Genomic DNA, 11,716 nt, shown 5'->3' with positions numbered 1-11,716 from the left:
AGATGGGTCTGTATCCCGGAGAAGCACAGTTGGAACGTAGCTAAGTAACACTAAACTGTATAACATCCATCAACAGCTCAAGCAATTGTTCACCTTACTTCCTCACTACTGTGCTGCATGCTTCCGTCTAGCACATACACACTACAGTTTACGCCTGAACGGTTTGACGTTCATAGAACCCATGACGACACAAGGTGCTTTGGCCAATAACAAAATTTATGCGCGCTCCTGGGTCACTTCTTAGACAGGTAGCGCGTGATTACGGGAATTGGGGACATAAATAGAATTTACGACGTCATTAGCAGTTGTTGTGTTCTGTGCTGGACGTCAACACCGTTCTCTCAAGACCCGATACAATTAACGATCCGCACGTCCAGAACGCTGGTTTGACGGGAAGCACACCTCACTGTCATCTCACAACTTATGACAACTTCCTCTTTGAAAAACTGTCGGCCTTACAAATACTGTGAAGCCCGGCAGGTAAGGAGTTCGCTCACTACGCGCCACCATTACTAGGTAGTGTGGAATGCAAATTCGTAGAATCTCGACAATGAGAGTTTATGAGGGGAGGAACTCTACTAAACAAAGTCTGTGCGAAACTCTGCAAGAGGTCGACGTATTCAGTTGGCGCAGGATGAAATAGAAGGATTTTTGTGGGTGTTTCAGTGGTTGACGTCGGCGTTCGGCCGTAACGTTGCGGCGTAACCCAGTGACACACACACTAAATGCAAAACACAAACTAGATAAATCACGTACACTAAATGGTGAGCGTTTGGATCGCCTTGAGCTTACACCTGTGTGGGCTGTCCAGTTGTATCAAATTTCATAAATAGTTTATATTTTGCGCACGTTTTCGTCCGATACCATGAACCGAATTGCGGCAAGTGGCGGGTTTACCAAATATATCCGGATTAGGTTTATAAATTTACCATAACGCGGTATACAGGCCTATCTGACATTTCGCACGCCCACTATGTAAATCAGACGTAAACCGACAAGGCCCAACACCGTGCGGTATATAAGATTAAGTTAAGCTGTCCGTGCGCTAAACCACCGAACGTGCACCAAATCGCAAAGCACCGAAAGGCCAAGTTTTGCGCTAAACCTTATGTGTTGTCTGTCCGCGCGCTGAACCACCGAACGTGCAAAAGCACCGAAAGGCCAAGTTTTGCGCTGAACCTTGTTGTTGAGCCAAATAAACAAAGGGGGAATTTTGCACCGCGAATTAAAAACTTAGCTCCGAAACTGACTGTCCTTGTTTTCTGCTGCTGTTTACTGGGCAGAGGAGAATTCATAAATCCGAACACCACATCCGGAATTTGACTAGCTCAAACACGTCACCGCGTGCACGTATTGTAAACCTGCAAACTGAGGGCCGAAAAGTTTTTTCGCCTTCTCTGCACGCAACATATGCATATATGGTATAGCGAGTAAACAAAGACTATCATTAAACAACCGTTTCAACGTTGACATATTTGCTCAGCCATATTTATGATCAACAAAGTATGATGGTGCGACCTTCTGCGTGGGCGCCCGAACCTTTTTCTATGGCGGATATTATGGAACTCAAACAAACTTCTCTGCTGGCTGCCGTGGTTGCAATGTGATCCACAGCTTCAAATATTTACCACCGAAATCAAATATTGACCACCGACATCAGTGTCAATTTAAAATTCTCTACTTCGTTCTGACGAATAGCCTTAATGCTTGGTTGGAGATGTACTTTAAATTTCACGTTTAACCAATATAATGTAGCTTATACTTCGTCAGTTAAAGCGTTAATTTATAATGGCCGAAGGTTGAAATATTTCCTGAAATTCAACTCTGTCAAACGTCACAACCTATCTAAAAAATAACCAGACAAACGTTACTACTCACACGTTTTCCAGCAATATTGTCGCAAATGCGAATACACACACTACCACTGATCCTATATTCCCCATATGAGATATAAAACATGTGCTTCCTGCTGGTAATGTAATCACAATGTATCATGTTGCCCAAATGACCTACGTAGTGTGGAAACAACGTCGGTGATTTTTTTGTAAAAGTACCAAGTCAATCCCTGGGCGCTGTGCTTTGCCTAAAGAATTCGCCAACACAAGCACAATAAAAACTAAGTCAATATTATTTTTTGGTTTGGCGCTGATAAATCAATCAGCGACTATATAAACCAGAACCAGGTGGAAGAGCAAATAGGCCTTTTGCTGTCAATTTTTATGTTTTAACTTGAGATGTGAACCTACTTAGAACTTAAGTGAACAATTCCTAGCTTGAAGTAGTTCAGTAGATGTTGCGGGGAGCCATGTTTTGTCACACAAAAAGAAAAACCTACATTTTCCACAAACACTCTCTCCGCATATAAATGTGTAATTCAACAGAATATTTCAGTGTAACGCATGTTGTTAATTTATAATTTAATGGCTCGTCAGAACTCCTGGAAGTTCTTCCCGGAACATTAAGCTTCCCCAGGACCCACGTTGGTTAGCCCTGCTTTTTTATTAGGATCCGCGTGATGGAGCTAGAGGATTATTGGTTACGTGTTGTTTAGCTTCGTTATCAAAAAACATACCCATGTAACTTAACTTCTTGTGCTGATTTCTCACCATTATGTTTAACCATTTTTGCCTTTTTTGTTTGTCTTCTTGCTTAGCCTTTTCTTCAATTGTACGCCCTTAGCGTCCTTTTTTCAATAATAATAAAAAAAAAATTCGTATTCACAAAACAGGTGCAGTGCACAGGTCACCGTAACACCGGCGAAAATCTTTCTTAGGCAATACACTAACAACACTGTAAAGCGCTGTAACGTCGAAATGTCGATCGACACTGTCGACTAAGTGGTTGCAGGAGTGAGAGTTTTTTATGACGAATCCACGGACGTCGTCATCTTAACCATTGGCGTGAGTCCGCTTTTCTCAACATTTTAATATACTCAGTCAGATGCCCGAGAGATGCGGTGTCACCTATGCTTTGCCGTCCGAATTTGAAACGTGTGTGAAAGCTAAATGACAAGTTTGTGCACTGTTTTACACAGATGTAAATAGTTTGCCCCAAGATGCTCCGTCCAAATATGCTGGACTGTTTAAGTCTGTAAAACAATTGAAGTGTTAATTGGAGAGACGTAATTCCCTCAATGATTGGCTGTCCAAGGTCAATGATTTGGCTGTCCAAAATTATTTACTGTTTTAAGCAAACGCAAATATGTGTCTAGTAAAAAGGACAGGTGTGTCCAGAGACGATCATCTTGTCTCTGGACACACCTGTCCTTTTTACTAGACACATATTTGCGTTTGCTTAAAACAGTAAATAATTTTCAACTTGATCAGGGAATAAGCAAATTTATCATTAAAGTTAGCTCACGTCTGGGTTAGTTCAAGTTAGCTCACATTTTTGGGTTTCAGTAACACCACCTGATCCTCTTAATTCGAAGAACCGACCGCACCTTGGCGCATGGGTCAACAACAACACCCGAACCTCGCAATTCAGAGAACCGATAGCACCGTGCAACAGTTCACTTTGAGGCTTCGAACATTTGTTTGAGAGTTGCAAGTAATTTTATGAGCGAATACTACGATCAATCTGTCAACTCTCAGAGCTTTAGCATCACCAACATTTAAAGTATTCAATTCAGAATAGCAAACAGATATCTGATCGAAATTTTAAATGAAACCCCATGGTACGCGACGACGTTGCGCTAAGTAGTTCATGGCCACTAAAAGGTTGGGAAACATTGACGTAACCGCTCTGACAGCGCGTTTTAAGACATAGAGCGAATAGAAGAAGTTAAATACATATGCTGTATTTCTTGTGGAGGGCACCAGGTGGTTTCGACCGTAATGTGAAACAGAACAGTTTGGTAACTACCTAAAGCAGAGCTTAAACTAAAGGTGCATTCACGCAACAAAATATGTACAAGTTTGTCGACAGGATGCAAGATTGGTCATTGCACCCCCTGTCGCCGTATGTAGCAAATCATGATAAAGATATTACCGAAAATATCACATTTACATAAAGAAAAAAAGAGTAAATGAGAAAGATTGATTGCAGAATAGGAGTAACAGACACCTTCGACAAATATAATTTGAATAAAGGCCCAAAGGAAACCGGTTGATTGATTAACGTCAATCTTTCTAAAGACAAGCAAACAGCCTGCATATGCAAATTTGTATTTTGCAGGATATGGTTTGATTGAAATTCTAAACCGATTGTTGGCTTTCGGTTTTGCAACATGTGGTAGGAAATTACATAAAGATATGATTTTGTGTAAAACAATAGTTTTTAAAAACATAAACAAAATGAAACAAGTTTTTGTTAGAATGTCGAGTTCAAGTGGAAAAACCAAAGGCCAGAAAAAACTTTCCGAAGTAGAACTGGTAAAACTCGACTCAAATGATGTTGCTGAGATGAAGAGACTTTGGGATGGCACTTACCTTAAAAGTGGGGTGCACACTTACCTTAGGCGCTGGAACAATACAGATCACAAGCCAATATTTCACAGATGGATTGCAGATGAAATCGAATATAACGCAAGTCTCGGTTTCAGGAACAAACGAACTGGAGAACTGGCAGCCATGTGCGTCAATTCTTTAGAGACAAAATCTAATCAGGACGACTTTATGTCTCATCTTAACAGACAATTAGGACAGGAGTGGAACAAAGACATCGGAGCGAAACGGCCCATGACTTTGGGTACGTTGTGCGTGGATCCGTCCTACAGAAGGATGAATTTGGCGACAGAGCTTACAAAACAAAGCGAAAATGCCGCTGTTGAATTGGGATGCGATGCTATTGGAATGTATTCCAGCCATGAACATGTGCACAAAATCAGTGAGAAGTTAGAATATACCGCCACCAAGCAATTGAAATACTGCGATTTTGTTGATAAAGACGATGGGGAAAATATGTTCGATTTGGAGAAACTTGGAACTAAAGGTTATCTGAGCAAATGCTACAAATGGCTTTCGACCAAAAAGTCGCACGAATAACCACAGCTAGGAAACAACAAGGGTTGGGACCTACTTACTCTTGTATGTGTGGGAGATGGATTTGTATGTTTATACATTGTCATATGGTTTCTACATCATGTTGTGCAACCTTTCAGATAGTAAGCTATCATTGCGGTTGATTGTATAATTAAAAAATCTGATCAAACTTGAAGAAACCGCAGGCTAAAGCCGAAAAGCACATAACATTTATAAAGAGGCGTCTTAAAAAAAACCTTGGGTGGGGTTCACAAAAAAACAAAGAACCAAAATGTGCCGAGATTGCTATTATAGGCGGTCTTTGGACTTATACTCAAACTTTACTAAACGTTAATCAGGATCAAATGGGGCAGCACCGCCATCGTTCTAACGTCAATTATCAAAAACTTTTTGTTGATAAATATTTCTCTCCGCCCAGCACTCAAGCTTGAACTGTCCCATCAGAAAAAGGCTTTGAAATATATTGCTTTTTTTCCAACCTTTTTCTTCTAAACAGCAAAAGTTTTCAGATCTTATCGGCGCTTGCATCATATACATGTAGCCCAATACAATGTTGTCACAAGAATTTTCAGAAATGAAATAAAATAATAATTCTCTATTGCCCATTAAACTCACGATATTCAAAAAGATCTGTAAAGTAAGAAAATTCATCGGAAATTTGCCTCACGTCTCGGAATTTTGGAGCCACCAACACAACCTGATCCTCTCAATTCGAGGAACCGACCGAACCTTGGCGCAAGGGTCAACAACACCACCCGAACCTCGCGATTCAGATAGCACCGTGCAATAGTTTATTTTATGAGCGGATACTATGGTCATTGTGGTGAAGAAATAATCTTTTTTTTTTCAAATAAAAACTCACATTACTGAAAGCTGAGCTTAAGCATCACCCTGTGGACGTGGGATGCTGTGGCTACATTTTCCATCCCTGTAAACGACTGTATTGGGGTCATACAGGTTTAACGATGCCCAAATGGCACGTGATGTAGTTTGAATTGAGACAATCGATTATTATCAGTCATTGGCAACACATTTAGGGGTTATGTTTACACAAAATGGTTGGCCGACAGGATATGCCATTCTTCACGAAGGCATTATTGGGTTCTGTTGCGCAAGAGGCTGCAGTAATCGGTTGGGTTGGACGTTAGGGTGCATGTCACTGCTGCAAAAGTGATGACGTCACTATCTCTGAGGTTCGCATGGACTACCGTTACAATTCATTGATATCAGGACTCACGATACTGCAAAGGAATTGCACAAGAATGTTCCCCAATAATTTTGTTTGTTCTTTGATAATGCCCCAGTTACTCTCATTTCCAACTAAGTATAGGCGTGAGCAGAGGTTATTTGAAATGATAAACACAAACTCGAAAAAATGGGAGCATTTTACTCTCCTTGGTTTTCTCGAAAAAAATGTTCATTTGGTTGTGACGCTCGTACATGATTGTATTGTTTTCTTCATGCTCCAAAATCCATCCACTCCTGGAAGATAATTATTTAATCCCACTGGAATACAAATGATTTTATCGCTTTTAATTTGTTGGTAGCGAAGGCTGCACTGACCATTTATTCATGACCATCAAGTGTAAAATATTTACAATACCAGTAACCAATACCAACCAGCTCCAGCATACAATGATAACTATCTTTCTTATGCGTGTGTAGAACCTGTCATTTAGTTTTTGACATGTATGAAAATAGTTTAAAGCGTTAAAACAGATTCCTTTGATTTTCAGAAATGCTTTTTACTGTTTTATATTCTGCTACCATGTTTCACACAAAAAGACAAACAAATATTTAGTACAAATCCAAAGAAGAAATCCATTTGTCAAATGGTGCTGCACACACGCTGCTAGTAAACTGAGCAGCAAACACTATACCTAATGTCACCAAAACATTACATCGAATTAAAATGCTTAGTGAAACGGCACTACAGAGAAAAATGTAATATAATATGATTTGTAAATACAAGGCACTGTCATTTTGTGTCCAAACAATAGCTGGAATAAAGAGTAATTTTCCACAGTTTGCAAAAAGCAAACATTTGCACATTGAAAGAACAGTGAAGGATTTGGCTGCAAAGCTTTTGCCAAAGCATGCTTCAAGTGTACTACAAAGAAGCACAGTTATTATTATAAACACGAAAAGCTGTACTGCAGAAGTAAGTGTCATGACATAAAGCTCCACTTGCTTGGCTGCTTGAAACACAACATCTTGTCCTTTATTAATATTTTCGTCTTTTGCTGGTGAAATCATCCATTTCATGTAGCCATCACAGAACAAGCACACTGCAGCAAGCTTCCAGTGAAGGTTCCCGAGATTTAGATTAAACAATAAATGACGCCATACTGGTTTGCTCAAAAGTATCAGATCTAATAAGCAAAGTGTCACGTCATATTCAATGTATTTGTCTACAGGTAGTTTGCATTTGGAGCAGTGCTCAATCCGCAAGTTGTTGCTGTTTGGGAAAATTGAATACAGCCTGGAGCATGGTGTTTCACATTCTATACATAACAAACCATCTTTTTGTGGGCTTAGTGTGTTTTTTTTGCTATTTTCATCCATCCTCTATTTTTTCAAAATAAATGTTACTTATTTAGCTGGTGCACACAACATATGTAACTAGAAGAAGGCAAAAACAGCTATATTTGAACCAAAATAAGAATACTTGCCCCAAATAAAAGATGTGATTCATCATTACAAAGTTACATGCATTTATTATATTGGAATACAGTAGAAAATTCTTGTGCAAACACACAATTTGATCAAAACAAAAATTTCACTAAATAGAGTAATATAATAAAATATATGTTTTAATAAAGTTCATTTAAAACCAAATGCCACACTTCAAAAACTATAGTTATAGGAAAACCCCCTACTGTGAGAATAACAAATAACAATAATTTCAAAACGTTTTTCTTTCAGAATTTATGCGTGAAGAAAAAGATTGAGCGATTTAAAATTAATTCTTTCGCGTTTCCCTGCATTGTTTTGCAGCAACGTAATCACGGGATAAACGCTCGGCCGCCCATGCGCACACTGAAATGGGAGTTTACAGCTGGAAAGTTCTTCAATCAATTTATCGCAGATACAGTTGTCGAGTTCATCGCCAAACCTGATTGCGCCTGATTAAAAAATTACAATTTTCAACATGAATGTTTTTTATGTGTACAACCTTACCGTGACAAGCTCTTGAACAGAGGATGTCAAATAATACTGAAGGCATTGTGGTGCCCATTGTGCCCTGGGATGAAATCAACTAAAGACAAAAAACGTAGAAGTTTTTCTTAAATATCCATGAAATAACTCACCTCACAACACTGCACCAAATATCGTTCAAAATCTGTCAAACAGTTTTCTTCCAATAAATGGTCGCGGGTGAACAACTTTGGAACTGCGGTGACGTCTATATGATCTAAAGTGTATGAGTATGTTAGGTGCAAGGTAATGTGGACGAACTCATAACCTTTCAAAATGGTACAAGATATGCCAGCTTTTTGAAGTTGAATCCCATTTTCGCCAATCACTCTTAATGTTTTTTCGTCGGTTTTAATTTTTACGTTTTGGCTCAATATCGTGGCCGAGACTCGCTTTTCAACTTGATCAATTTCGTACGAATCTAACACACACAATAGTTCATGAATAGGCAATTTTTGGCCCAAAAATATTAACTGTACAACCTCAACCATTCTGTGTTTATCTTGAGCGCTACCGTAAGATATGCTGTGCTAGTTATTTTAAAGTAATGTACCACAAATAGAACTCTTTAAAAAGTTTAGAAATCTCCCAACCGTCTTATGGATGTACCTATGTACCACAACTTATACATACCTCCCTACTATATTAGTTTGTGGGCAGCAGCTGTTACCTTTTACGAATCGTTCAAGCCTAATGCGCTCATGAACAGCATGTTGATCAAACAGCAACAACAGCCTTTCGCCCAAACATTTGTTGGTGTGAATGCACGCAATATATTTTGAATCAACCTGACCTATAACCTGAAACATGAAATCAGAGCGCCTGATAGGGCTTGTTTGATTTATCTGTAGATTAGAACAGGTTTCATGCAGATACACGTGACAAACAATCTTACACAAATGTCTTGTAGCATATCTTTCGTCAATTTGAACGCCACTCCGTCCCGGCAAAGATTTGAATCGAGATGCGCAATCTTACTCTAAAAAAATTGCAATTAACACACCAACAATCTGGATGAGTATATAGTTGCCATAGCATTCGGTACAATCCGCTTGCTTACCCGTTGTGGGGGTTGAAATGTGACTGGGGTAGTTGGAATTGTAAAGCGAGCTTTTTCATCAGCTTCAGTTCTATTAAACACATCCACGACGACAGTAAAAAGTGAAAAAATGTTCATGTGTGGTTTATTTTTACCCAGTAAATACTTCCAGTTTGCACTTTTTGTGAACGTTCAAACATTGCGCGAAATTGGGCACGCACGCCCTTGTCAAAGCGTCCGGATATTTTTCTATGCAACAAATTTCTCAACATTCAGAGAAATATCTAATGCACGTTGTAAGTTACAAAAACTGAAATATCACACCTTTTACATTGATTTGACCGATTTGGTTTGCGATGCGTGGCTTCACAGACGAGACCTGCCCAGTTTTTACATGTACATAAACATTTGAGGCATACTTGGAGTCATATCTTTCTATCCAATCTTTCGGAAGGCTTTCTATTTCTTTTAATATTATTTATTAGGCTCTCAGTCGGTTAAAATTGTTTATACTCACCGATATTTTTTGTATCCTGACTCTTCATCTTTTCTGCCATTTCTGGTTTTGGATCGATGCTTGTGCTGGGTACATTGGTATGTACAGTTATACCAGCCAAACATATCTCACGGGTATCGCATTGAACTGCTGTGTTAACTTCACTTTCGGTGTTTGCGGATGGATCTTTACCGTTAACCTTGGAAACAAAGGGAACATAATCATAGCCCGAAATTGTACACGCGAAAGATGTAACAGTTGTATATGAACAGGCAAACCATGTTATATTCCCTGTTGGTATTCGACGTTGACAACTCGACCCGCGCAAAAGAATCGAACATTTTTGTAACAGACCCAAGGACAAACTCCCAGTCAGTAAACTCTATCATGCTTTTTGTAGGTTCATAAGAAACATCGAACCAACTGCACGGACATCTGGCAATGACAAAAGTTATACCAGTGCGTCAACCTAAAACCATGCTTACTCGATGAATACAACGAAAGCAGAAAGACTGCTACTGTCGAGAACGTCTTGTGGTGCTGTTGCTTCTACAGCGTGCTTCTTCATCATGGTTTGTAAAGTTTTATGAATCTTTGTCTATTGTAAAGTTAATTAACATTAAGAAGCATGTAACCTTGGAGACAAAATCACAAAATAAAAATCCCATTACTTTAACCACGTGTCGCTTGTTTACGTAAACAAGTTGTAACGCAGAAGCTCGTTTTCTGGTGTACGCAAAATACCCGGACATCAAAAGCTTTCCATTGGACGAGCTTAACTTCCTAAATGTGCTGCTTTCGTGTTTTCTGTCCATGAGTCTTTCCAGTCTTAATAAATGTTACACGGTACATATATAGAAAGGCGTGCCTGCACATTTATGATAAGGCTATCTTATGCAAGGAAAAACTGAGAAAAACAACTTACCTGCTGCGAAAATCGTGAGATCTTTTAGCCTGAAAAATCACACCCTCTTCCACTTCAGAAACCGTTATTGACACACCGCAGTGTGCCAAGGAAATTATAACAAAAACTTCACGGACGTTGTTGATCATTGTTGCTCGACTGGAGGTCTGTGAACGTTCTGGATATTGAGCAAACAGTCCAGTAACCTTGATTGTGGAACCGCGACCAAAATACAGGCCATTGTCATCGACACAAACTACATTAGTAGTTTTACCGAACTGGGAAATTGTTTTACAGTAAGACCGGTTTGTATCCTTGCATGTGGTTGATATGGTCAGAGAAGAAGACATTTGTGCAATACTACATAACGCCTCACCACGAAAGCCAAAATATCTCAGGTTTTGAAGGTCGCATGTGCTATTGTTTTTTGAAGTGAAATATCTTGTTCCTAAGGACAAAATGTTGGAATGATATGCGATAGACAGTTACTAAATTTGATAAAAGGCGTGCTTGAAAAACAAACAATTTGGTATAATTCACCTGCTGACAAAAGATTCTTGTAGGCAAAACCATGTCCATTATCGATAACCCGTGCATTGGAATTTGTTAAATCAATCTGAACTTCGATGGAAGATGCTGCTGCATCAAGGCTATTCATGACCAATTCTTCTAGACATTGCTTTACACTGGTAATTATAAATCCGCTTCTAAGTTTTTCCTTTACGTCTTCGGCGTGAGTGTGCATCATCATCTTGTTAATTAGACCAAGAGCCCAAGCAACAAAGCAACTTACAACCAGAGGACGTAACGCAACGCTCATCCACTCTGATCATCTCGCAAGCTATATAATCCAAACCAGTACAGATATTTTTGTTGTTGTCCAAATGATACTTTGTTTACAATTTTATGTTTGTGGCCCAGTATCTAACCGTAATTTGAAGTTATTTAATATTTTTCAATATATTTGTCAGTAACAATATAGTCAGTAAAACATGATGACTAGAAAATAAATTATAAAACTGGTAATTTATCAACGTTAGTTCCGCTTCAACAACTTCTATTCTACAGAACCGTTCAGTGTTCAAACACATTGGCGG

General features: G+C 39.1%; 2 protein-coding genes across 2 annotated transcripts; both read right to left on the bottom strand.

The window, feature by feature from the left end:
* Positions 1-6,774: 6,774 nt before the first annotated feature.
* LOC145899326 (protein ARV1-like) lies at positions 6,775-7,636 on the bottom strand. The gene has a single exon (XM_082988072.1). It carries the CDS (start codon positions 7,545-7,547, stop codon positions 6,780-6,782), a length of 768 nt encoding a protein of 255 aa, XP_082844198.1. The 5' UTR covers positions 7,548-7,636; the 3' UTR covers positions 6,775-6,779.
* Positions 7,637-7,798: 162 nt separating this feature from the next.
* On the bottom strand, positions 7,799-11,370 carry LOC145898236 (DNA mismatch repair protein MutL-like). The gene is made up of 14 exons (XM_082986664.1): positions 11,160-11,370; positions 10,641-11,067; positions 10,387-10,543; positions 10,201-10,313; positions 9,994-10,150; positions 9,737-9,914; positions 9,375-9,468; positions 9,241-9,310; positions 9,076-9,159; positions 8,851-8,980; positions 8,449-8,601; positions 8,294-8,397; positions 8,163-8,241; positions 7,799-8,107 (listed from the first exon to the last, which is right to left on the bottom strand). Exons 1-14 carry the CDS (start codon positions 11,368-11,370, stop codon positions 7,911-7,913), a joined length of 2,154 nt encoding a protein of 717 aa, XP_082842790.1. The 3' UTR covers positions 7,799-7,910.
* Positions 11,371-11,716: the final 346 nt, after the last annotated feature.

The sequence above is a fragment of the Ascidia mentula genome, chromosome 4 (assembly GCF_947561715.1).
Source record: "Ascidia mentula chromosome 4, kaAscMent1.1, whole genome shotgun sequence".
Taxonomy (NCBI): domain Eukaryota; kingdom Metazoa; phylum Chordata; class Ascidiacea; order Phlebobranchia; family Ascidiidae; genus Ascidia; species Ascidia mentula.
This window is presented reverse-complemented; position numbering and strand designations above follow the sequence as displayed.